This window comes from Geotrypetes seraphini, chromosome 4 (genome assembly GCF_902459505.1).
Source record: "Geotrypetes seraphini chromosome 4, aGeoSer1.1, whole genome shotgun sequence".
Classification (NCBI taxonomy): Eukaryota; Metazoa; Chordata; class Amphibia; order Gymnophiona; family Dermophiidae; genus Geotrypetes; species Geotrypetes seraphini.
This window is the reverse complement of record NC_047087.1, coordinates 131,751,836-131,770,666: the sequence shown is the minus strand read 5'-3', so window position 1 is coordinate 131,770,666 and position 18,831 is coordinate 131,751,836. Positions and strand designations below refer to the sequence as shown.

Genomic DNA, 18,831 nt, shown 5'->3' with positions numbered 1-18,831 from the left:
CGATCCAGACATTCTTCGAAGCATTCCTCTCGACACTCGACCGTTTCGCCTCAGAAGAAATTGCCTCGGTTGGGGTATGCAGCTTCGACTGGGTCTCCTCTTCCGGGCCCGGAGTTCGAGGACACCGAGGTTTTCTACTCGTCCTGTTGCTCGCAGGCCTCTCTGGAGCCTGAAGCCTCTTCTTCTTCTAGTCCGTCTCGCAGACCGGCGACGGCAGACCAACTGTCCTTTTCATCGTTCCTCAGGCAGATGGCGGATGACATGGACATTACTCTCGATGCTGGGTCTCGATATTCCAAAGAGTACCTCGATACCATGCACTTGCCTCGTCCTCCGGCAGAGTCCTTGCGGCTTCCCCTGCACAAGCTCCTCGACCAGACCTTCATGCGATGCTTCGAGTCTCCTTACTCTATCCCTGTGGTCCCTGGCAAATTGGATGCGCGGTACCGCACGGTGCATCATAAAGGCTTCGAGGGTCCTCAGCTTTCTCACCAGTCCCTCCTGGTCGAATCCTCGCTCAAGCGGTCTCATCCTGGCCAGGTCTATGCTTCAGTGCCTCCGGGCCGCGAGGGCAGAACCATGGATAAGTTTGGTCGCCGCATCTATCAGAATTCGATGATGGCGTATCGAGTCCTGAATTACACTTTCCACTTTGCAGCCTACTTGGAATTTTTTCTACCTGTGCTTCGGAAGTTCACACCGTACATCGAATCCCAGGCTAGGTTTGAGTTTGAGGAAGTGGTTGCTTCGCTGTCCCAACTTCGGCTTCAGTTAATGCAATCTGTCTATGATGCGTTCGAGCTCTCCGCCCGAGCGGCGGCCTGCTCGGTGGCGATGCGCCGGTTGGCCTGGTTGCGGACCATTGATATGGACCCGAATCTTCAGGACCGCCTGGCAAACGTCCTGTGTGCTGGGGCGGATCTTTTTGACGAATCCATCGAGACTGTCACGAAGAAGTTGTCTGACCACGAAAAGTCCTTCCAATCTATCCTTCGGCCGAAGCCTAAGCCTCAGCAGTCTCGACCTTCTCGTCCGCCGTTGATTTATCAGAGGCGTTATCAGCCGAGGCAAACTCCTCCTGCGAGGCAACCGGCGAAGCGTCAGCCTCCCCAAAAGGGTCAGCCTAAGTCTCAATCGCCTGCTGTCCCTAAGACCACTCAGCCTTTTTGACAGTCTCGTCGAGGGCATAACCAACCTCGTTCTGCCTCCCCCTGTTTTTCCCATCGGAGGGCGCCTCCATCATTTTTATCATCGCTGGGAGGCCATAACAACCGACCTCTGGGTCCTTACTATCATCAAGGAAGGATACTCTCTTCATTTCCATCGGGTCCCTCCGGACCACCCTCCAAGAGAGTATCCTTCCAACTTGACTCAGACCGCCCTTCTTCTCCAGGAAGCTCAGGCTTTGCTCCGGCTTCGTGCCGTGGAGCCGGTCCCGACGGACCAACTGAACCAGGGGTTTTACTCCCGGTACTTCCTTGTTCCGAAGAAGACGGGCGACCTGCGACCCATTTTGGACCTTAGGGCCCTCAACAAATTCCTAGTCAAGGAGAGGTTTCGCATGCTGACACTAGCTTCTCTCTACCCTCTCCTCGAGCAGAATGACTGGTTATGCTCTCTGGATCTCAAGGAGGCCTACACTCACATTCCCATTCATCCGGCCTCCCGCAAGTTCCTCAGATTTTGGGTGGGACATCTACATCTGCAGTATCGAGTGCTTCCATTCGGCCTGTCCTCGTTTCCCAGAGTCTTCACGAAGTGTCTGGTGGTGGTGGCTGCTGCACTCCGGAACAAGGGTCTTCAGGTATTTCCATACCTCGACGACTGGCTCATCAAGGCCCCGTCAGCTCCAAGGGTCATTTCGGCGACCTTGACCACGATCTGCTTCCTGCAGAGCCTTGGCTTCGAGATCAATTTTCCCAAATCTCATCTGCAGCCTACCCAGTCCCTTCCCTTCATCGGGGCGGTACTGGACACCATCCAGCTTCGAGCATTCCTTCCTCCTCAGCGCATGGATGCTCTTCTTCGTCTCTGCCAGTCTGTATCTTCTCGCCAGTCCATCTCAGCGAGACACATCATGGTCCTCCTGGGCCACATGGCCTCTACAGTTCATGTGACGCCCTTTGCCAGGCTCCATCTCAGAATTCCTCAGTGGACCCTAGCTTCTCAATGGACTCAAGTGTCAGACCTGTTGACTCGACACATCATAGTCACTCCTGCTCTTCGGCAGTCTCTACTTTGGTGGATGACCTCTTCGAATCTATCCAGAGGTTTGCTGTTTCACACTCCTCCTCATCAGAAGGTTCTCACTACCGATTCCTCGACCTATGCCTGGGAGCGCATCTGGATGGGCTTCGCACTCAGGGATTCTGGACCTGTGCGGACCAACTCCATCAAATCAATCTTCTGGAGCTCAGAGCCATCTTCAATGCTCTTCAAGCTTTTCAACATTTGCTTCACGACATGGTGGTCCTCATTCGCACCGACAATCAGGTCGCCATGTATTATGTCAACAAGCAAGGGGGCATGGGCTTGGCCTCCCTCTGCCAGGAAGCTCTCAGAGTCTGGGATTGGGCGGTTCGCCACAACACCTTCCTCAAAGCTGTCTACAAGGGGAAGGACAATGTCTTGGCAGACAAACTGAGTCGTCTTCTCCAGCCTCATGAATGGACACTCCACTCCAAGCCCCTTCATCAGATCTTTGCTCAGTGGGGAACGCCTCAGATAGACCTCTTTGCGGCTCCCCACAATTTCAAGCTGCCTCAGTTTTGCTCCAGGATCTACGCTCCTCATCGCCTCGAGGCAGATGCTTTTCTGCTGGATTGGGGGAATCGCTTTCTGTATGCGTTTCCGCCATTCCCTCTCATTCAAAAGACTGGTCAAGCTGAAGTCCGACCATGCCACCATGATTCTGATAGCTCCTTGGTGGCCCAGGCAACCTTGGTTCTCCCTTCTACTTCAACTCAGCAGCAGGGAACCGTGCCTACTTCCAGTGTTTCCTTCACTGCTTACTCAGCATCTGCTTCATCCCAACCTGCAGTCTCTCCACCTGACAGCTTGGTTCCTCTCAACGTAACTCCGCACCAGTTTTCCCAGGCGGTGAGGGATGTCTTGGAGGCTTCCAGGAAGCCTGCTACTCGTCAATGCTACTCCCACAAATGGACTAGATTTTCTTCATGGTGTATTTCCAATTCTAAGGAGCCTCAGCGAGCCTCCCTATCCTCTGTTTTGGACTATCTTTTACATCTGTCTCAGTCTGGTCTCAAGTCGACATCTATACGAGTCCACCTGAGTGCTATTGCGGCTTTCCATCAGCCTCTACAAGGGAAACCTCTCTCCTCTCATCCTGTGGTTTCCAGATTTATGAAAGGACTTTTTCATGTCAATCCTCCTCTCAAACCGCCTCCTGTGGTTTGGGATCTAAATGTTGTCCTTTCTCAGCTTATGAAACCTCCTTTTGAGCCTCTGAGCAAGGCTCCACTAAAGTTTCTCACTTGGAAAGTGGTTTTTCTGGTGGCCCTCACATCTGCTCACAGGGTCAGTGAGCTTCAGGCCTTGGTGGCGGACCCACCTTTCATAGTATTCCATCATGACAAGGTGGTCCTCCGCACTCACCTGAAATTCCTGCCTAAAGTGGTCTCTGAATTTCACCTCAACCAATCCATTGTGCTTCCAGTGTTCTTTCCAAAGCCTCATTCTCATCCTGGAGAATCAGCTCTTCACACTCTGGACTGTAAACGTGCTTTGGCTTTTTACTTGGATCGCACCAAACCACACAGAACTGCTATTCAACTTTTCGTCTCCTTTGATCCAAACAAGTTGGGACGACCTGTATCGAAGCACACCATCTCCAACTGGATGGCGGCTTGTATCTCTTTCTGCTATGCCCAGGCTGGATTACCCCTTCCCTGTAAGGTCACAGCCCATAAGGTCAGAGCAATGGCAGCCTCTGTAGCCTTCCTCAGATCGACACCGATTGAGGAGATTTGTAAGGCTGCCACTTGGTCCTCGGTTCATACATTCACCTCTCATTATTGTCTGGATACTTTCTCCAGAAGGGATGGACAGTTTGGCCAAACAGTGTTACAAAATTTATTCTCCTAAGTTGCCAACTCTCCCACCATCCCATTGAGGTTAGCTTGGAGGTCACCCACTAGTGAGAATACCTGCCTGCTTGTCCTGGGATAAAGCAATGTTACTTACCGTAACAGTTGTTATCCAGGGACAGCAGGCAGCTATTCTCACGTCCCACCCACCTCCCCTGGGTTGGCTTCTCTGCTAGCTACCTGAACTGAGGAGACACGCCCGGAGCATCGGGCGGGAAGGCACTGGCGCATGCGCGGTGCGGGCATCTCGAAACTTCTGAGTTTCTTCAAGCAAGACATGCTTGCAAGATGTCCGTATCGGGGCTCTGTCGGATGACATCACCCACTAGTGAGAATAGCTGCCTGCTGTCCCTGGATAACAACTGTTACGGTAAGTAACATTGCTTTATAGAACATCTCCCCAACTGTTCATCTCATTTGATCCTAACAAATTGGGGCATCCTGTTTTCAAGAGAACGATTTCCAACTGGTTAGCGGCCTGTATCTAGATCTGTTATGCTCAGACTGGACTGCATCTGGAGAGTCGTGTCGCAGCTCACAAGGTCCGAGTTATGGCAGCTTCTGTAGCTTTCCTTCGATCTTCTCCTATTGAAGAAATTTGTAAAGCTGCCACCTGGTCCTCAGTTTATACCTTCACTTCACATTACTGTCTAGAAACTTTCTCAAGACGGGATGGGCACCTCAGCCAATCTGTTTTGCAAAATTTATTTTCCTTGAGGCCAACTTTCCCGCCATCCCATTCTAGTTAGCTTGGAGGTCACCCTTGTGTGAGAATAGGCTGCCTGCTTATCCTGGGAAAAGCACAGTTACTTACCGTAACAGGTGTTATCCAGGGACAGCAGGCAGATATTCTCACAACCCTCCAATCTCCCCTGGTTTGCTTCTTAGCTGGCTTATCTTAACTGAGGGACCACGTTCCTACGTGAAGTGGGAAGGCACTCGTGCATGCGCGGTGTGGGCTGATTGCGAACTTTCTAAACTTAAAGTTGCGATTCACTTTTCAAGTGTCCATACCGGGGCTCCGTCAGTGACGTCACCCATGTAGGAGAATATCTGCCTGTTGTCCCTGGATAACACCTGTTACAGTAAGTAACTGTGCTTTACGCACGTCACTTGGTGCATTTAGGCATGCCAACTTAAGCCAGCCATTGACCTGGTGCTTCAAAATGGCTTTATGCTAGTAGTGGCTCAGGTATGCCCAGAAGCCATTATAGAATCGGTGTTAAGCACCCTTTATTGTGATTCTTTATCAAGGCACCATGTTACAGAATTATCCCCCACAGTGACAAGAAGATGTATATTTTTACTCATAGGCATGGGAGTGTTTCTGGACAGAGGGCAGACAGAGCCACGGCTTACATCTTTATTTTTTGAAATATGGATGAACATTTACCTCTGCTCCTGAGCAGACATAAATTTCTGTGGCTTCATTGCGATTTTTGCAGCCTTTCGTGGTAATTTTATAAAGACATACAGGTGCCTATGTGTCTTTGTAAAATAAGCTACTACTAATCATCATTTCTGTAGTGCTACTAGATATACACAGTGCTGTACATGAAAACACAGATGCTTGCTTACCCTTCCAACTTAGATGACCTGTTATAAAATTATCCATAGATGTTTGTGTGTCTTATATAAAAAGCTAAAATTATTGCTAAAATTAAGCCGCCTATATTTGTCATCTTAGGAGGAAGTGTAAACATTCACTTGTAAAGTACACATGAGTGTATTTTATAAACAATAAAACCGTGATTCCACAGGTACTGTGTCCAAGCTCTGCTCCAGATCATGCCTATAGCCCAGTTGCATAAAAGTATGTGTAGAATAATTTCATAAAAGGCATTATACATGAGTATACTGTCACATGCATGAAAATGTTTTTATCAAATTACCCCCTGTAGTGAATAAATATAACTATCATTTGTAAAGCTGGCTGTTCCACCTTCTCTCCACCCTATCTGGATAGTGTTCAGGCAGTTAGAGGAATTTTCACCAGCACTGTCTAGATCAGGGATGTCAAACTCAATCACATTAAGGGGGCGAAATCCAAAATACAGGCTAAGTTGCGGGCCAGACCCCACCCAGTCTCCACCCCAGACCCCGCTCCCATATTAGCACTAATTGTAACAACAGTTTTTCCATTCATTTTTCATGTATACACACACAATATAACCTTATTAACAACACATAATGGTTAACCACAAAATTAAACTACACAAAGCACACTGTATGCTTCTTAACATTCATTCCTACCATAATACAGGATCATCGACAGTATGGAAGAAGAAGATACAGCGGTGGAGATCCATGTGGGGACGAACAACATGAGCAACAGGAACTACAACAGGGAAGTACTGAAGGACCAGTTCCGGATGCTAGGAAGGATGCTGAAGACTAGAACGTAGAGGATATCATTCTCAGAGATCCTGCTGGTACCCAGGGCTGATGAGAAGAGGCAGATGGAGCTGCAAGCAGTCAACGCATGGATGCGGCGCTGGTGTAAGGAAGAAGGATTCCACTTCGTGCGCAACTAGACGGCGTTCTGGGGGAAGAGCAAGCTACACAGGAAGGACGGACTCCACCTCAGCAGAGACGGAACGAGGCTACTTGCAAGCAACATCAAGAGAGAAGTTGAGAAATTTTTAAACTAGGAAGAAGGGGAAAGCCGACAGTCGACCGAGAGAGAGAGTCGATGGTTCGGGAACCGCTATACCTGGAGGATACCATGCAAGAAGATAGAGGGAAAGACTCACCGGATCACAGGCAAGACAGATCGAAAAGGACATAAGAGGGAAGGAAATGCAAGAAAGGAACAGGTCGCAAACTAAAGTGTATGTACACGAACGCAAGGAGCCTTAGAAATAAGACGGGTGAATTAGAGACTTTGGTACAAAAAGATAACGTTGACATCATAGGCATAACGGAAACATGGTAGACTGAGGAAAACATCTGGGACACTGTGCTACTGGGATACAAACTATACCACAGAGACAGAGTGGCTCAAAAAGGTGGGGGCATTGCCATATACGTCAAAGAGGGAATTGAATCTACTGTAGAGAGCACACCACAACTGACGGATAAGTTAGAGTCTCTATGAGTCAAAATTCCGGGAACAAATGGCCTGGAAACGAAGATCGGCATCTACTACCAACCCCCAGGGCAGTCTGAAGAAATTTACGGAGAAATGACGGACGCGATTAAACGCAACTGCAAGGGAGGCAACACAGTTATCATGGGTGACTTCAACTATCCGGGAATAGACTGGAACCTAGGCACCTCCGGCTGCATTAGAGAGACCAAGTTCTTGGATGTTGTAGGCAATTACTTTCTGGAACAACTTGTCAAAGAAAACACTAGAGGAAATGCAATTCTGGACTTAATTCTAAATGGCCTACAAGGACCAGCACAAGATGTAGAAGTAGAAGGGATGCTGGGAAACAGCAATCACAATATGATCCGCTTCGATCTGGACATGGGGGAGAAACATCAGTCCAAAATGACAGCCACGGCACTGAACTTCCGAAAAGGGAATTACGAAGGGATGAGACTCATGGTAGGGAAGAAGCACTCTAAAAATGCTGGAACAAGCTTGGTCCCTTTTTAAGGACACAGTCACCGAGGCGTAAAATCTATATATACTGCGTATCAACAAGGGATCAAAGAAGAAAAAGAACAAAGAACCTGCGTGGCTCATTTAAGGAATGGAAAAGGTCAAAAACGGATGAAAACTGAAACAAGCACAAACAACATCAATGCAGGTGCCTTAAGACGGTAAGAGGGGCCAAAAGAAAATACGAGGAAAAAATAGCCAAGGAGGCGAAGAACTTCAAGCCGTTCTTTCAATATATTAAGGGGAAACGACCCACGAAGGAAGCGGTGGGACTGTTGGATGACCATGGAATAAAGGGAGAGCTGAAGGAGGAGAAAGTAATCGCTGACAAACTGAACACATTTTTTGCATCTTTATTTACCGAAGATGATTTAAACAGCATACCGGAATCCATCAGGCTATATGCTGGAAATGAAGACAGAAAGCTGACAGGATTGACGGTCAGTCTAGAAGAGGTGTGTAGGCAGATTGATAGGCTTAAGAGCGATAAATCACCAGGACCAGATGGCATCCATCTGAGGGTCATCATGGAACTGAAAGGGACCATAGCTGAACTGCTTCAACTAATAGCCAATTTGTCTATCAAATCGAGAAAGATTCCGGAAGACTGTAAGGTGGCGAATGTTACGCCGATCTTCAAGAAAGGTTTGAGGGGAGGTCCGGGAAACTACAGACCGGTGAGTCTGACCTCGGTACCGGGAAAGATGGTAGAGTCGCTGATAAAGGACTGCATCATTGATCACCTTGATGGACATGGGCTGATGAGGACCAGTCAGCACAATTTTAGCAAAGGCAGATTGTGTTTGACGAACTTGCTGCACTTCTTTGAGGGAGTAAACAGACAGATAGACAAGGACGACCAGGTCGACATTGTATATCTGGATTTGACAAGGCGTTTGACAAGGTTCCGCATGAACGACTACTTCGGAAAATTGCAAGCCATGGAATCGATGGTGAAATACTCACGTAGATTAAAAACTGGCTGGAGCATAGGAAACAGAGAGTGGGGGTAAATGGACAATACTCGGACTGGAAGAGCGTCACCAGAGGGTGCCGTAGGGCTCAGTGCTTGGACCCGTGCTCTTCAACATATTTATAAATGACCTGGACATTGGTACAACGAGTGAGGTGATTAAATTTGCGAACAATACGAAGTTCTTCAGAGTAGTGAAGACACAGGGGGATTGCGAAGATCTGCAATGTGACATAATCAGGCTCAAGGAATGGGCATCAACATGGCAGATGAGGTTCAACGTGGATAAGTGTAAAGTGATGCATATAGGTAACAAAAATCTCATGCACGAATACAGGGGCGGTACTTGTCTGGGGCACAACTTGGAGAGATTGCCCAGGAAAGAGACTTGGGAGTTATTGTTTCCCTCCCTCCATGCTGTGCCTCAGCTAGGTGCCTCCCTCAGGCGGGTGTCTTACCTTCTGGCCGGCTCCCGCCTGGCTGTTTTATGCAGCCCATGGTGCAATACAGCGTTTTATTGCCACCCGCGGTGTTATCTTCTGGCCAGCTCCCTCCTCCGCACTTCCGCAGTGTGCACAAAGCCATGGACAGTAGCTCTTTATGTGTCCCGCGCCTCATCTGAAAGCATTCCATCTGACATTGCGACATTAGAGAGAAGGTTTCCGGTTCAGACGCAGGCACATGTAGGGGCCGCAGCTGCCGCCTTGTGCACACTGCGGCAGTGAGGAGGAGGGAGCCAACCAGAAGATAACACCAGGGGAGGCAATGAAAACATCGCTTCGCACTGCGGGCTGCATAAAACTGCCAGGCGGACCTTGAGTTTGACACCTGTGGTCTAGGTAATGCTGGTAAAAATCTCAGGCCAGTATATATACAGTAAGTCCACCGAGGTAGGGAAATATCTACAATACCTAATTTGTAATTCACCTTGAGCTCAGATTTGGAAAGGTGAGTAAATAAATCCAGAATCCAGGTGTAAACTCAGAGTAGATGTCTGAGCCTGTATCTAGAATCCTGAGGTGAGGTTGAAGGTGAGAGTAAGGGCTTTTAAGGATGATAATGGAAATCTGTTCCTTGTCATCTTTTAATCATTTTAGCTTATTTTACATAATTCTAGACTTTTTATACTTTGTTCCCCTTCCTTTTGTCTTGATCCCTCTTCCCCTCTCTCTTTATACAAATTGTATTTCTGCCCTTCTCCACCTTGTATTGGTAAGTTTATGTGTGTTTAATTGTTTGTAGCATTGTTTGTAATTTGTTTTTAATGTACATTTTTATTATATTCTGTTTTTATATTATGTAAAACCACTTTGAATTTTTAATAAGGCGGTATATCAAATTTTTAAATAAACCTGAAACCTTTACGCCTATATCTGAACTCCTGAGGGGTGGATAGAAGGTGAGAATGGGGGCATTAAGCCTGTATGTGGGCTCCTGAGAAGTAGATGGTAGGTGAGAATAGTGACTTGGGCCTTGTGTAGGTAGAGTTTCCTGGACAGGTGTAATTTAGAGAATGAGGATTATTATTAAAATGTGAGAAGAGGCATCTGTCTGGTATACATAGAGTAATGTGGCCACCACTATAAGTCATAGGGAGTGAGGGCAGAGGGCCCTCTCTTAGAGCAGAGCCCCACCCTTTTTGTCACTTGATTCTACACTACATTGAATATGCTGGCTTGTGCTATGGCCATGTCTTCAAGGATCATAGACTAAAAACGATTTGAAGGCAGGAAGTTCTTGAGTTATAGTGTTGAATTTTGATTTTTTTCTTATTTTCTTATGGCATTGAAGGAGTAAAACGTGTGAAACGGGAAGAAATACCGAGCACTGGAGAAAGCCTGATCCGCTATAAAAAGGAGCCTTCATCATGTTCTGTGTGTGGAAAGGTATGCTGTGCAGGGGACTGACATACACTCACACCTTTCCTTTTTTCCCTTCTTTCTTTTTCTTCTCTTTTCTACTTTTCTTTGCTTTCACATTCGTCCCCTCCTTACTTTCAAGTTACTATGAAACAGGAACTTAGAACAGGAAGCAAAGGGAAAGACAGACTGAAAGTTTGAGCAGAAAAACTCTTCCATTTGCAAAATGAAATGTAATAGGCAAGAAGTTAGAAGAGACAATTGAGCCTGAATGGAACCTATAAGACTTCTTTGCACTGTTGCCTCTCCTTTCTTCTCTTGCTAGTGCTTGTGAGGTATTCTCATCTTTTTTTTCATTAATCTGTTGGTTTTGTCCTGCTTCATGAACTTTCAGCTCAGCTGAACAATTATTGCAGCTGGTCTCCACTGGGGTCTATATTTCCATGAGCCTAATTTTTATGACAGCCATCATAGTGATGGTTGTTGGCCAGAAATCATCCACCAGAGCTGCTTCTTGAACCTTATAAGTGTATACCCTATATTCAGCCAGCAGGTATCACTGTTATGTGAAGGCTAAGATTTTACTTGTTTTGGGAAGTGGAAGCCAATTCTTAGAATTAAATTTCGGTCTGCACAGGACATCACTGAGCTGAGCTTTATCTATAAGAAATTAATGCAGTGTGTCTAGTGATCCTGAACGCTAGGGTTTTACAACTAAACCTGCAAATTGCTTGCAGAATGCTATCAATCATCTGTTGAACTCTGTCTCCTTCCAAGGGAACTGCTCCTGCCCCTTCAATTTTTCCTGCAAGCAAGTTGCTCAGAAGTGTTCTATTCTTCTCTCCGGTTTTATTATTTGGGGGTATTTTTTTCTGTGTTTGGTCGGAGGCTCTGTGTCCAGAGGTTCCCACTTGTTGGGACATCTGCCTGGGAGAAGAAGTAGACTCACCTAGCTAGCTAGCCTGCTTTTGTATTTTTTGAGCTCAGGCCGTTTCTTGCATAGCTGCTCGCATCCCTGATTTATCAGGAGCTTGAGTGCAGGCTGTTTGGCTCTTTCCCAGCGTTGGCCAGTATAAACAGTGGGCTGGCTGCATGGTCCTCCCCACTTTGCAGTGCAAGGTTTTGGAGGTGGGTGCTGGGGGCCCCCTGTCACAGCCAGCTCAGCTGATCGCGCCAGGGGTATATTCCCCCCCTCGATCAGTTGAGCTGCATATAAAACTGAAATAAATAAATAAACTGCAATGAACTTCGTTGAGGTATTTGTGGTATATAAATAAATGTATTGTATTGTTGTATTTCTGGTGGCAATTATGTCGGCGAAACATATTTTCAAGTTACAAGCTCTGTCGTGCAGGGAGCCATTCATTAGGTATATGGAAGCAGGGCTCTCCTTGCCCATGGTTTCGTCCTTCTTACCAAAAGTAGTCTCGGCCTTCCATGTCAGTCAGGAAGGCCATTTGCCTGCTTTTCACCCTATGGAGTGTAAGAAAAAGGATAAAGTGTTACATTTGCTGAATCTCAAGTGAGTGCTTCTCTGGCACTTCAAAGTTACCAATGAGTTTCCTGTATCGGATCATCTTTTTGTTCTGACCTGTCATGCCAAGAAAGGGAAGCTGGTGTCTAAAGCTTCGATTTCCAGATGGATTAAAATTGGCATTTCCGCTCCATATGTGGGCTGCGGTAAGCTACTACTCATACCTTTACCAGGTTTTATAGGGTGGACATAGCAGCCAGGAAAAACACAACTTTGGGTCCTCCGTTTTGAAGGCAGGCTCAGCGGGCCCACCCTAGACTCTAGGGATTGCTTTGGTACGTCCCTAGTTCAGGACCACTAGACACTTCACACTAGAAAGAAAGATTAGGTTCTTACCTCAATAATCTTCTTTCTTGTAGATGTGTCTAGTGGTTCTGAAGCCCCGCTCTGTCAGTGGGTTTCACCTGCCTTCTGCCTTGAGATCAGTCTGAATTTGGAGAATTCTCTGTCTCTCAAATGAACATTCTGCCTCTTAGATGAACTGAGAGAATTAAAAAAAAAGAAAGGAAAACACTCAAGAATGTATAGTCTGGTTTATGCCTCTGCTTCATAGCAGGAAATGTGAGTAGCTAAAATCTCTATATAAGATTGCACATAGTTTTTCTATCTGTTTTGATCAGTTACTTAATTATTTTAATGTTATTGGATATGTTTGTTACAGAGCAGAAAAGAATTGTAATGTCATGGATGTTTCCCCATTTCCCTCTTTCTGGTTATGTCTTGTCATTACAGTGCTTTTATACAAACTGGTTATGTCTGTCATTAAAGTGCTTTTGTACAAACTGAGGGGGCAGATGCAGCTCTCTGAGAAGAAGGTGGAGTTCAAAAGATGATTGACAGCCTTCTGCAAGCAACTTGTGTGTTTAAATGCAAAACCGTAGCATTCAGGATCACTAGACACTTCTATAAGAAAAAAGATTATCAAGGTAAGAACCTCATCTTTCTTTGGTGGCTTTTGTAGGTTTTCTTGTCTCCAAAAGCTTTGTAAATAATTTTGAAATGAAAAAAAGGACTCTATGAAACAGCAAAAAATATATTCATCAATAAAGTTCATTGTGGTTTAACATTAATATGAAATGGAGACAATGTCCAGAATTACAATCTTAAAATCAACATTGAATATACTTCTCATTTAACACATGTGTATTAAACAAATAAGTTTTCAAAGCCTTAAAATTTTTATAGTTATTCTCTGAAGTCATATGGTCTGGTAAATTTTTTCCAAAATTTTACAGCTTGATAAGCAGCTTTAAAGTAAACAATCTGGTGTCCTTTATTCTTCTATCCTCTGGAAATCAAAATGGAGAATTCTGTCTTAAGCCATGCAATCCTACTTTAGAATAGCATGGCAAGAGAGACATAAAAACTAAACTAAACTAAAACTTAGGTTTATAGACCAAGTCATCAACCAAGAGGAGCTCGACTTGGTTAACAATAATGTAATACATAATACAGAAACTTGACAAGGAAAAGTAGACTGAAATAGTGCTTCTCCTTGAGATATTTTAATCATCATACAAAAACAATTAAACCGTATTCTGGCTTCTACTGGAAGCCAATGGGGCTTCATCAAATATGGTGTAATTCTATCTCCTTTTTTTCAATCCAAAAATCAACCGAATTGCAGTATTTTGTAGCGTTTGCAATTTACATAAAATAGATTTTGGGCAATCCAAATAAATCATGTTACAATAATCAATCATTGACAAAAATAAAGATTGAACTAATAGTCAAAAATGATGTTGATGAAAGTCCTTTCTAATTCTCCTCAACTTCCAGAACAACCCAAAAGATTTTTTTTTATCAATAAACTGATAAATTACTATCAAAATGTACACCCAAAATATTAATTGCTGTATTTACTGGGTAATTTATGTTACTAATAGTCAAAAATGATGTTGATGAAAGTCCTTTCTAATTCTCCTCAACTTCCAGAACAACCCAAAAGATTTTTTTTTATCAATAAACTGATAAATTACTATCAAAATGTACACCCAAAATATTAATTGCTGTATTTACTGGGTAATTTATGTTATCAATTGACCAAAGGTTATCCTGATAAGAAATAATGGGAGGATCTGCTATTAACAATTTAGTTTTTTCTTTATTTAATTTTAATTGAAATTCAACAATCCACTAATCTAATATATTCATATAATGATTTACATCTCTCCTTACTTGATCTATATTATCTGAAAAAGGTAGCAGTATCATAATATTATCAGCATATATGAATGTAGAATAATTAGACTTCTCTAATTCAAAACCTAAAAGATGTCAAAATACATTAAAGAGTGAAGGTACCAATGGGGATCCTGGAGGGACCCCTTATGCTGGCTGCCAGCTTCCCAACAGCATTGAGTACATCCTAACTTTATATGATCTGGACAAAAAACCCTGAAACCATGTTACAACATTCCCCATAATTCCAATTTAATCTTAAAATCTTAATAATAATACATGATCAACCAGATTAAAAGTGCTGGAAAGGTCAAACTGTGAGATCAAAATTCTATTCCCCCTTGATACTTGAGATCTTATATTATCCATCATTGTTCATAAGATTCTCTGTACTTATAGCTCGCTCAAAACTCAGATTGTGAAGAATGTAAAATATTAAACTTATCTAAATATCTTTATAAAAAATGGTATAGATGCCACTGGTCTATAGTTTGAAACTTAATCTAATTTTCACTTTGGATCCTTCAATATTGGGGTCAGAATAATTTATCTCAAATCAGTTCTTATGTGTCTCCTTAGGGTGTGATGTTTGGGAGGATCCCTAAGGACAAGAAGAGAGTTGTGTGCTAATGTTCTTCTATGTAACTTTTCATGTTGCCATGGGCAGATGTTTTCCTGCAGGAGTAATATGAACAAGCACTTCCTAACACATGGTGATAAGAAGTACACATGCGAGATCTGTGGCCGCAAGTTCTTCCGAGTTGACGTGTTGAGAGATCACATCCATGTTCACTTCAAGGTATCCTCAGATTAATGTTTTACAGCTGCGCGTGTATAAAGGGCTTCCTGATAAAGGAAAGAGAATAGTAGCTTCCTATAATAAGGGAAAGGGGATGAGACTTGTATACCACCTTTTTGTGATTACACATTCAAAGTGTTTACATATATACAGGTGCTTATTTTGTGCCTGGGCAATGGAGGATTAAGTGACTTGGCCAGGGCCACAAGGAGCAATGCTGGGATCTATCCCATAACCTCAGGGTGCAGAGTTAGTAGCTCTACAACTAGATTATTTCTCACCTCAAAAATCATCCCCAGCTGCTTTTGTCCATCTATCTTACTAGCTGTACATTTGTCTTTTTTCTAAAATACAGTCGAATCTCAGCTATCTGGCACCCATGGGGATTGGTGGATTCCAGATAATTTGTTTTTCTGGTTAATTGAGAGTGTTTTAGAAACCTTGTTTAACACAGTCTCAATTCCCGACCCCCACCCCTCCCGCACAGAAGCATTAGCGCAGCATCGATCTTGAGCTGCAAAGTCCTCATCCCTCCCTCAAATCCCGAAATGGCAGAAGCAGGCAGTGGTCCTGAGCTGCTCACCACCTCCTTCTCTCCCTTCATTACCCTAAGCGCAGCTGGTCAACAGGAGGCAGCCTCAAAACAGGCTGCTCGCAGCCAGCCCTGGCAGGGCCTTTCCTCTGATGTGTCAGAAGTGGCATGTCAGAGGATAGGCCCTGCTGAGACTGGCCACAAGCAGCCTGTTTTGAGGCTGCCTCCTGCTGACCCACTATGCTTCAGCTAAGTGAGGGAGGGAGGGGGTTCACGGTTCAGGACTGCCACCTACTTCTGCCACTATGGGGCTTCAGGGAGGAAAGAGGGCTTTTCAACTCAGGACCATTGCCATGCTGGTGCTTTGGGGCAGGAGGGAGGTTTTCTTCTCTCAGCTGCGTCGGGGCTTGGGCTCTTGAGGGATGAAGGGGGAAATTTGCGGCTCAGGGCACTGCCGTGCTGGTGCTTCCGGTTTGGAGGGAGATGGGGTTCACAGCTCAGGACTGCCACAGCTTGTAGTTCTTCGGGGATTGAGGGAGGGAGGTGGGTTTGCGGCTCAGGATTACAGCCACTGGTGCTTCAAGGGACATTTTTTTTCCACTGTTGATTTTTTTGCCGGTTTGATAAGAGACCCGGTTAGCTGAGCTTCTGCTGTACCAAGGAGATCATTTTAGAAGGCTAGCATGGTGTTTACACATGTCAATGCACTAACCCTCTAATTCTATAAGTGATGTGCAAAGTTACCTGTGCAATTGCGCACATAGTTATAGAATAGTACCACTTACGTGTGTAATGTGGCCCTTCATTGGTAATAACTGTCAATAATTGGCCTTAACTAACGCTAATTGGCACTAATTTGCAGTTGTGCATATGAGTTTTGACCCTGTTCTATAAAGTGCACACACAATTGTCTGGCGTGTAATTGCACAATGTGGGTGGAGGAGATATCACATGGGAGGGACATAGACAGGTTATAGATATTGACTATTCTAGAATACTGTCAGTTATACGTTCAAAATGCCTCATTAAGGCATGTGAATTTACAGGTGCCTTAGACATTGCTTAAGTGGTGATACCTAAATGTTGGTGTGTAAATGCTGACTTGTTAGCATTCTATAACGGCAATTACATGCTTAATTGCTATTATAGAATTCTCACTTGGCACACAAAATTTAAGCATCTAACGTTAGAACTGGTGTAACTGCTCATGCCTAGATTGTGAAAGTACATGTATACACTATAGTATTATATACATAATTTAGGGAGGCAATTGTATAACTGGGTACCCCTATTTAGACACTCCAGGGGTAGGAGCCTATTCTATAACATAACCAATGTTCTTAAGTTCTGTTATAGAACACTAGCATATACCAATATTGGCATGCCTAATATTTAGACACTCACACTTAACACTAGCCATAATGCTGCCATTAAATTCAAGCATTATAGGCATCAGGGGTGCACATAATTAGTTACTCTTGCAGAGGAAGCCCCATCCATGTTCTGCCCTAGTGTATGCCTGCCACCCCTAATGAATATGTGCTATACAAGTTAAGTTGGGTATTTACAAATTCTTCTCCTCTTCAACCATTCTATAGTAGATTTACTCGAATGATTAGAATCATTGTCTTGCTGCATATAACCCTCTTTCAGCTCACATGGATGTCCTAACATTCTTCTCTAGAATTTTCTAATATAGAGCAGAATTTTTGGTTCCATCAATGATGTAAGCCCTCCAGAGCCTGGTCAGCCCCACACCATTAAACTTTCATCACCATGCTTGACAATCATCATGAGCTATTTGTTTTTTGTTTTTTTACTAAGCAAAGCATTAGTTATTATAATGGAAAAGGAGAAATTATGTCTTACCAGATAATTTTCTTTCCTTTAGTCTTACCAGACCAGTACACAACCAGATGGAGACAGACTAAACAAGACTAAAGACTTGTGGGCTCTGTGCAGCCTCAAGTGATCAGTATTTCGCATGGCAAAGCATTGGGGAACAGGAGATGGCAGCTTTATCTGATATTCCAAGTTAGCATCAATGTACGTAGTAGCATGAAAGTTTTCAAAACTAATTAACTATAACAGAACTCTGAAATATGGGAAGAAACTTATATAACTCATTGTGGAACATATCCATGGACGTTTCAAGCACATGGTAACATACCAACAAGTTACATTCTGGATGGGAATCTGGACTGGTCTGGTAGGACTAAAGGAAAGAAAATTGTCAGGTAAAGCTTAATCCATTTGAAAACAGTTTTAAGTGGGCAGAATAGGCTACTGATTGCCTAAATGATGTATTCAACAGCACTAACTAGGTGATTCCACCAAATTTTGGCTCTGACCAATCATTTTTGGGCTAGAGAGGGGTTTTCTGAGGGCAGAGTCAGCGAGGAGATAGCAGCTTTATGGGTACCTGCAGTATTCAGTGCTGGTGCCTATATAGCAAAGTGACCAAAGAAGACTGCATAAATAACAGTCCTCATAGGAGCCAACTTTTCAAAATGATTAGGGGTGCTCCCTGGTCACAAGTAGACTCAACACAAGTGAATGCTTCCAGCTACTAGCACATAACGAATTAGCCTTAGATATTCAGTGCTGGTGCCCTGATATGGCCTGGTACTGAATATATGGAACTAATTCTGGTCTCTTTCCTTAGCATCTTTACCAGTCTAGTCCAGGACCTGTGGGATGTAGTAAAGCAATCCTCAAAAAGAGTGGGACTAAAAAAATCTTTCCTCAAACACTGCATTATCTCTTGACATAAGATCCAGCCTGGTAATGCTTGCCAAGAGTGTGTAGTGAGAACCAAGTTGTCGCTTTACATATCTCTAGAATCACTAGTGCATCGGCATCTACCCACAAGGTAGACCCTACTAGTGTAATTCCCAAATGTGGTTGCTTTCCTGTCAAGATGTACATTAAAACTGTCATTTCCCAAAACCAGCATGCAGTAGTAGCTTTGGAGGCTGCTTCTGCAAGATCTAAGGAAGTCGAGAAGTATCCTAGATGAACAGCTGCAATTGTAGACCTTAGCATCTCTATTCTGAAATGTTTCCCCTTGAAAGTTCAATTTAGATTTTTGAGGTCTTAGATTGAATGGAAAGTGCCTTCTTTCTTTGGAGAAAGAAAATAAATGGAATATTGCTTTGTTCCTGTTTCACTGGAACTACCTCTCTAAGGCTTGGGAGCTTTTGAAGAGTATCTTGGGTAGCTGCTATCTTGGTCAGA

General features: G+C 44.2%; 1 protein-coding gene across 2 annotated transcripts in view; it reads left to right on the top strand.

Moving 5' to 3' along the window:
* Positions 1-18,831, top strand: part of PRDM15 (PR/SET domain 15) — a 354,917-nt gene that overhangs the window by 204,290 nt on the left and 131,796 nt on the right. For both annotated transcript variants that reach the window (XM_033942187.1, XM_033942188.1), the window contains 2 exons: positions 10,481-10,575; positions 14,931-15,062. In XM_033942187.1, the coding sequence (XP_033798078.1) occupies positions 10,481-10,575; positions 14,931-15,062 (227 nt within the window). The remainder of the gene's footprint in view (positions 1-10,480; positions 10,576-14,930; positions 15,063-18,831) is intronic.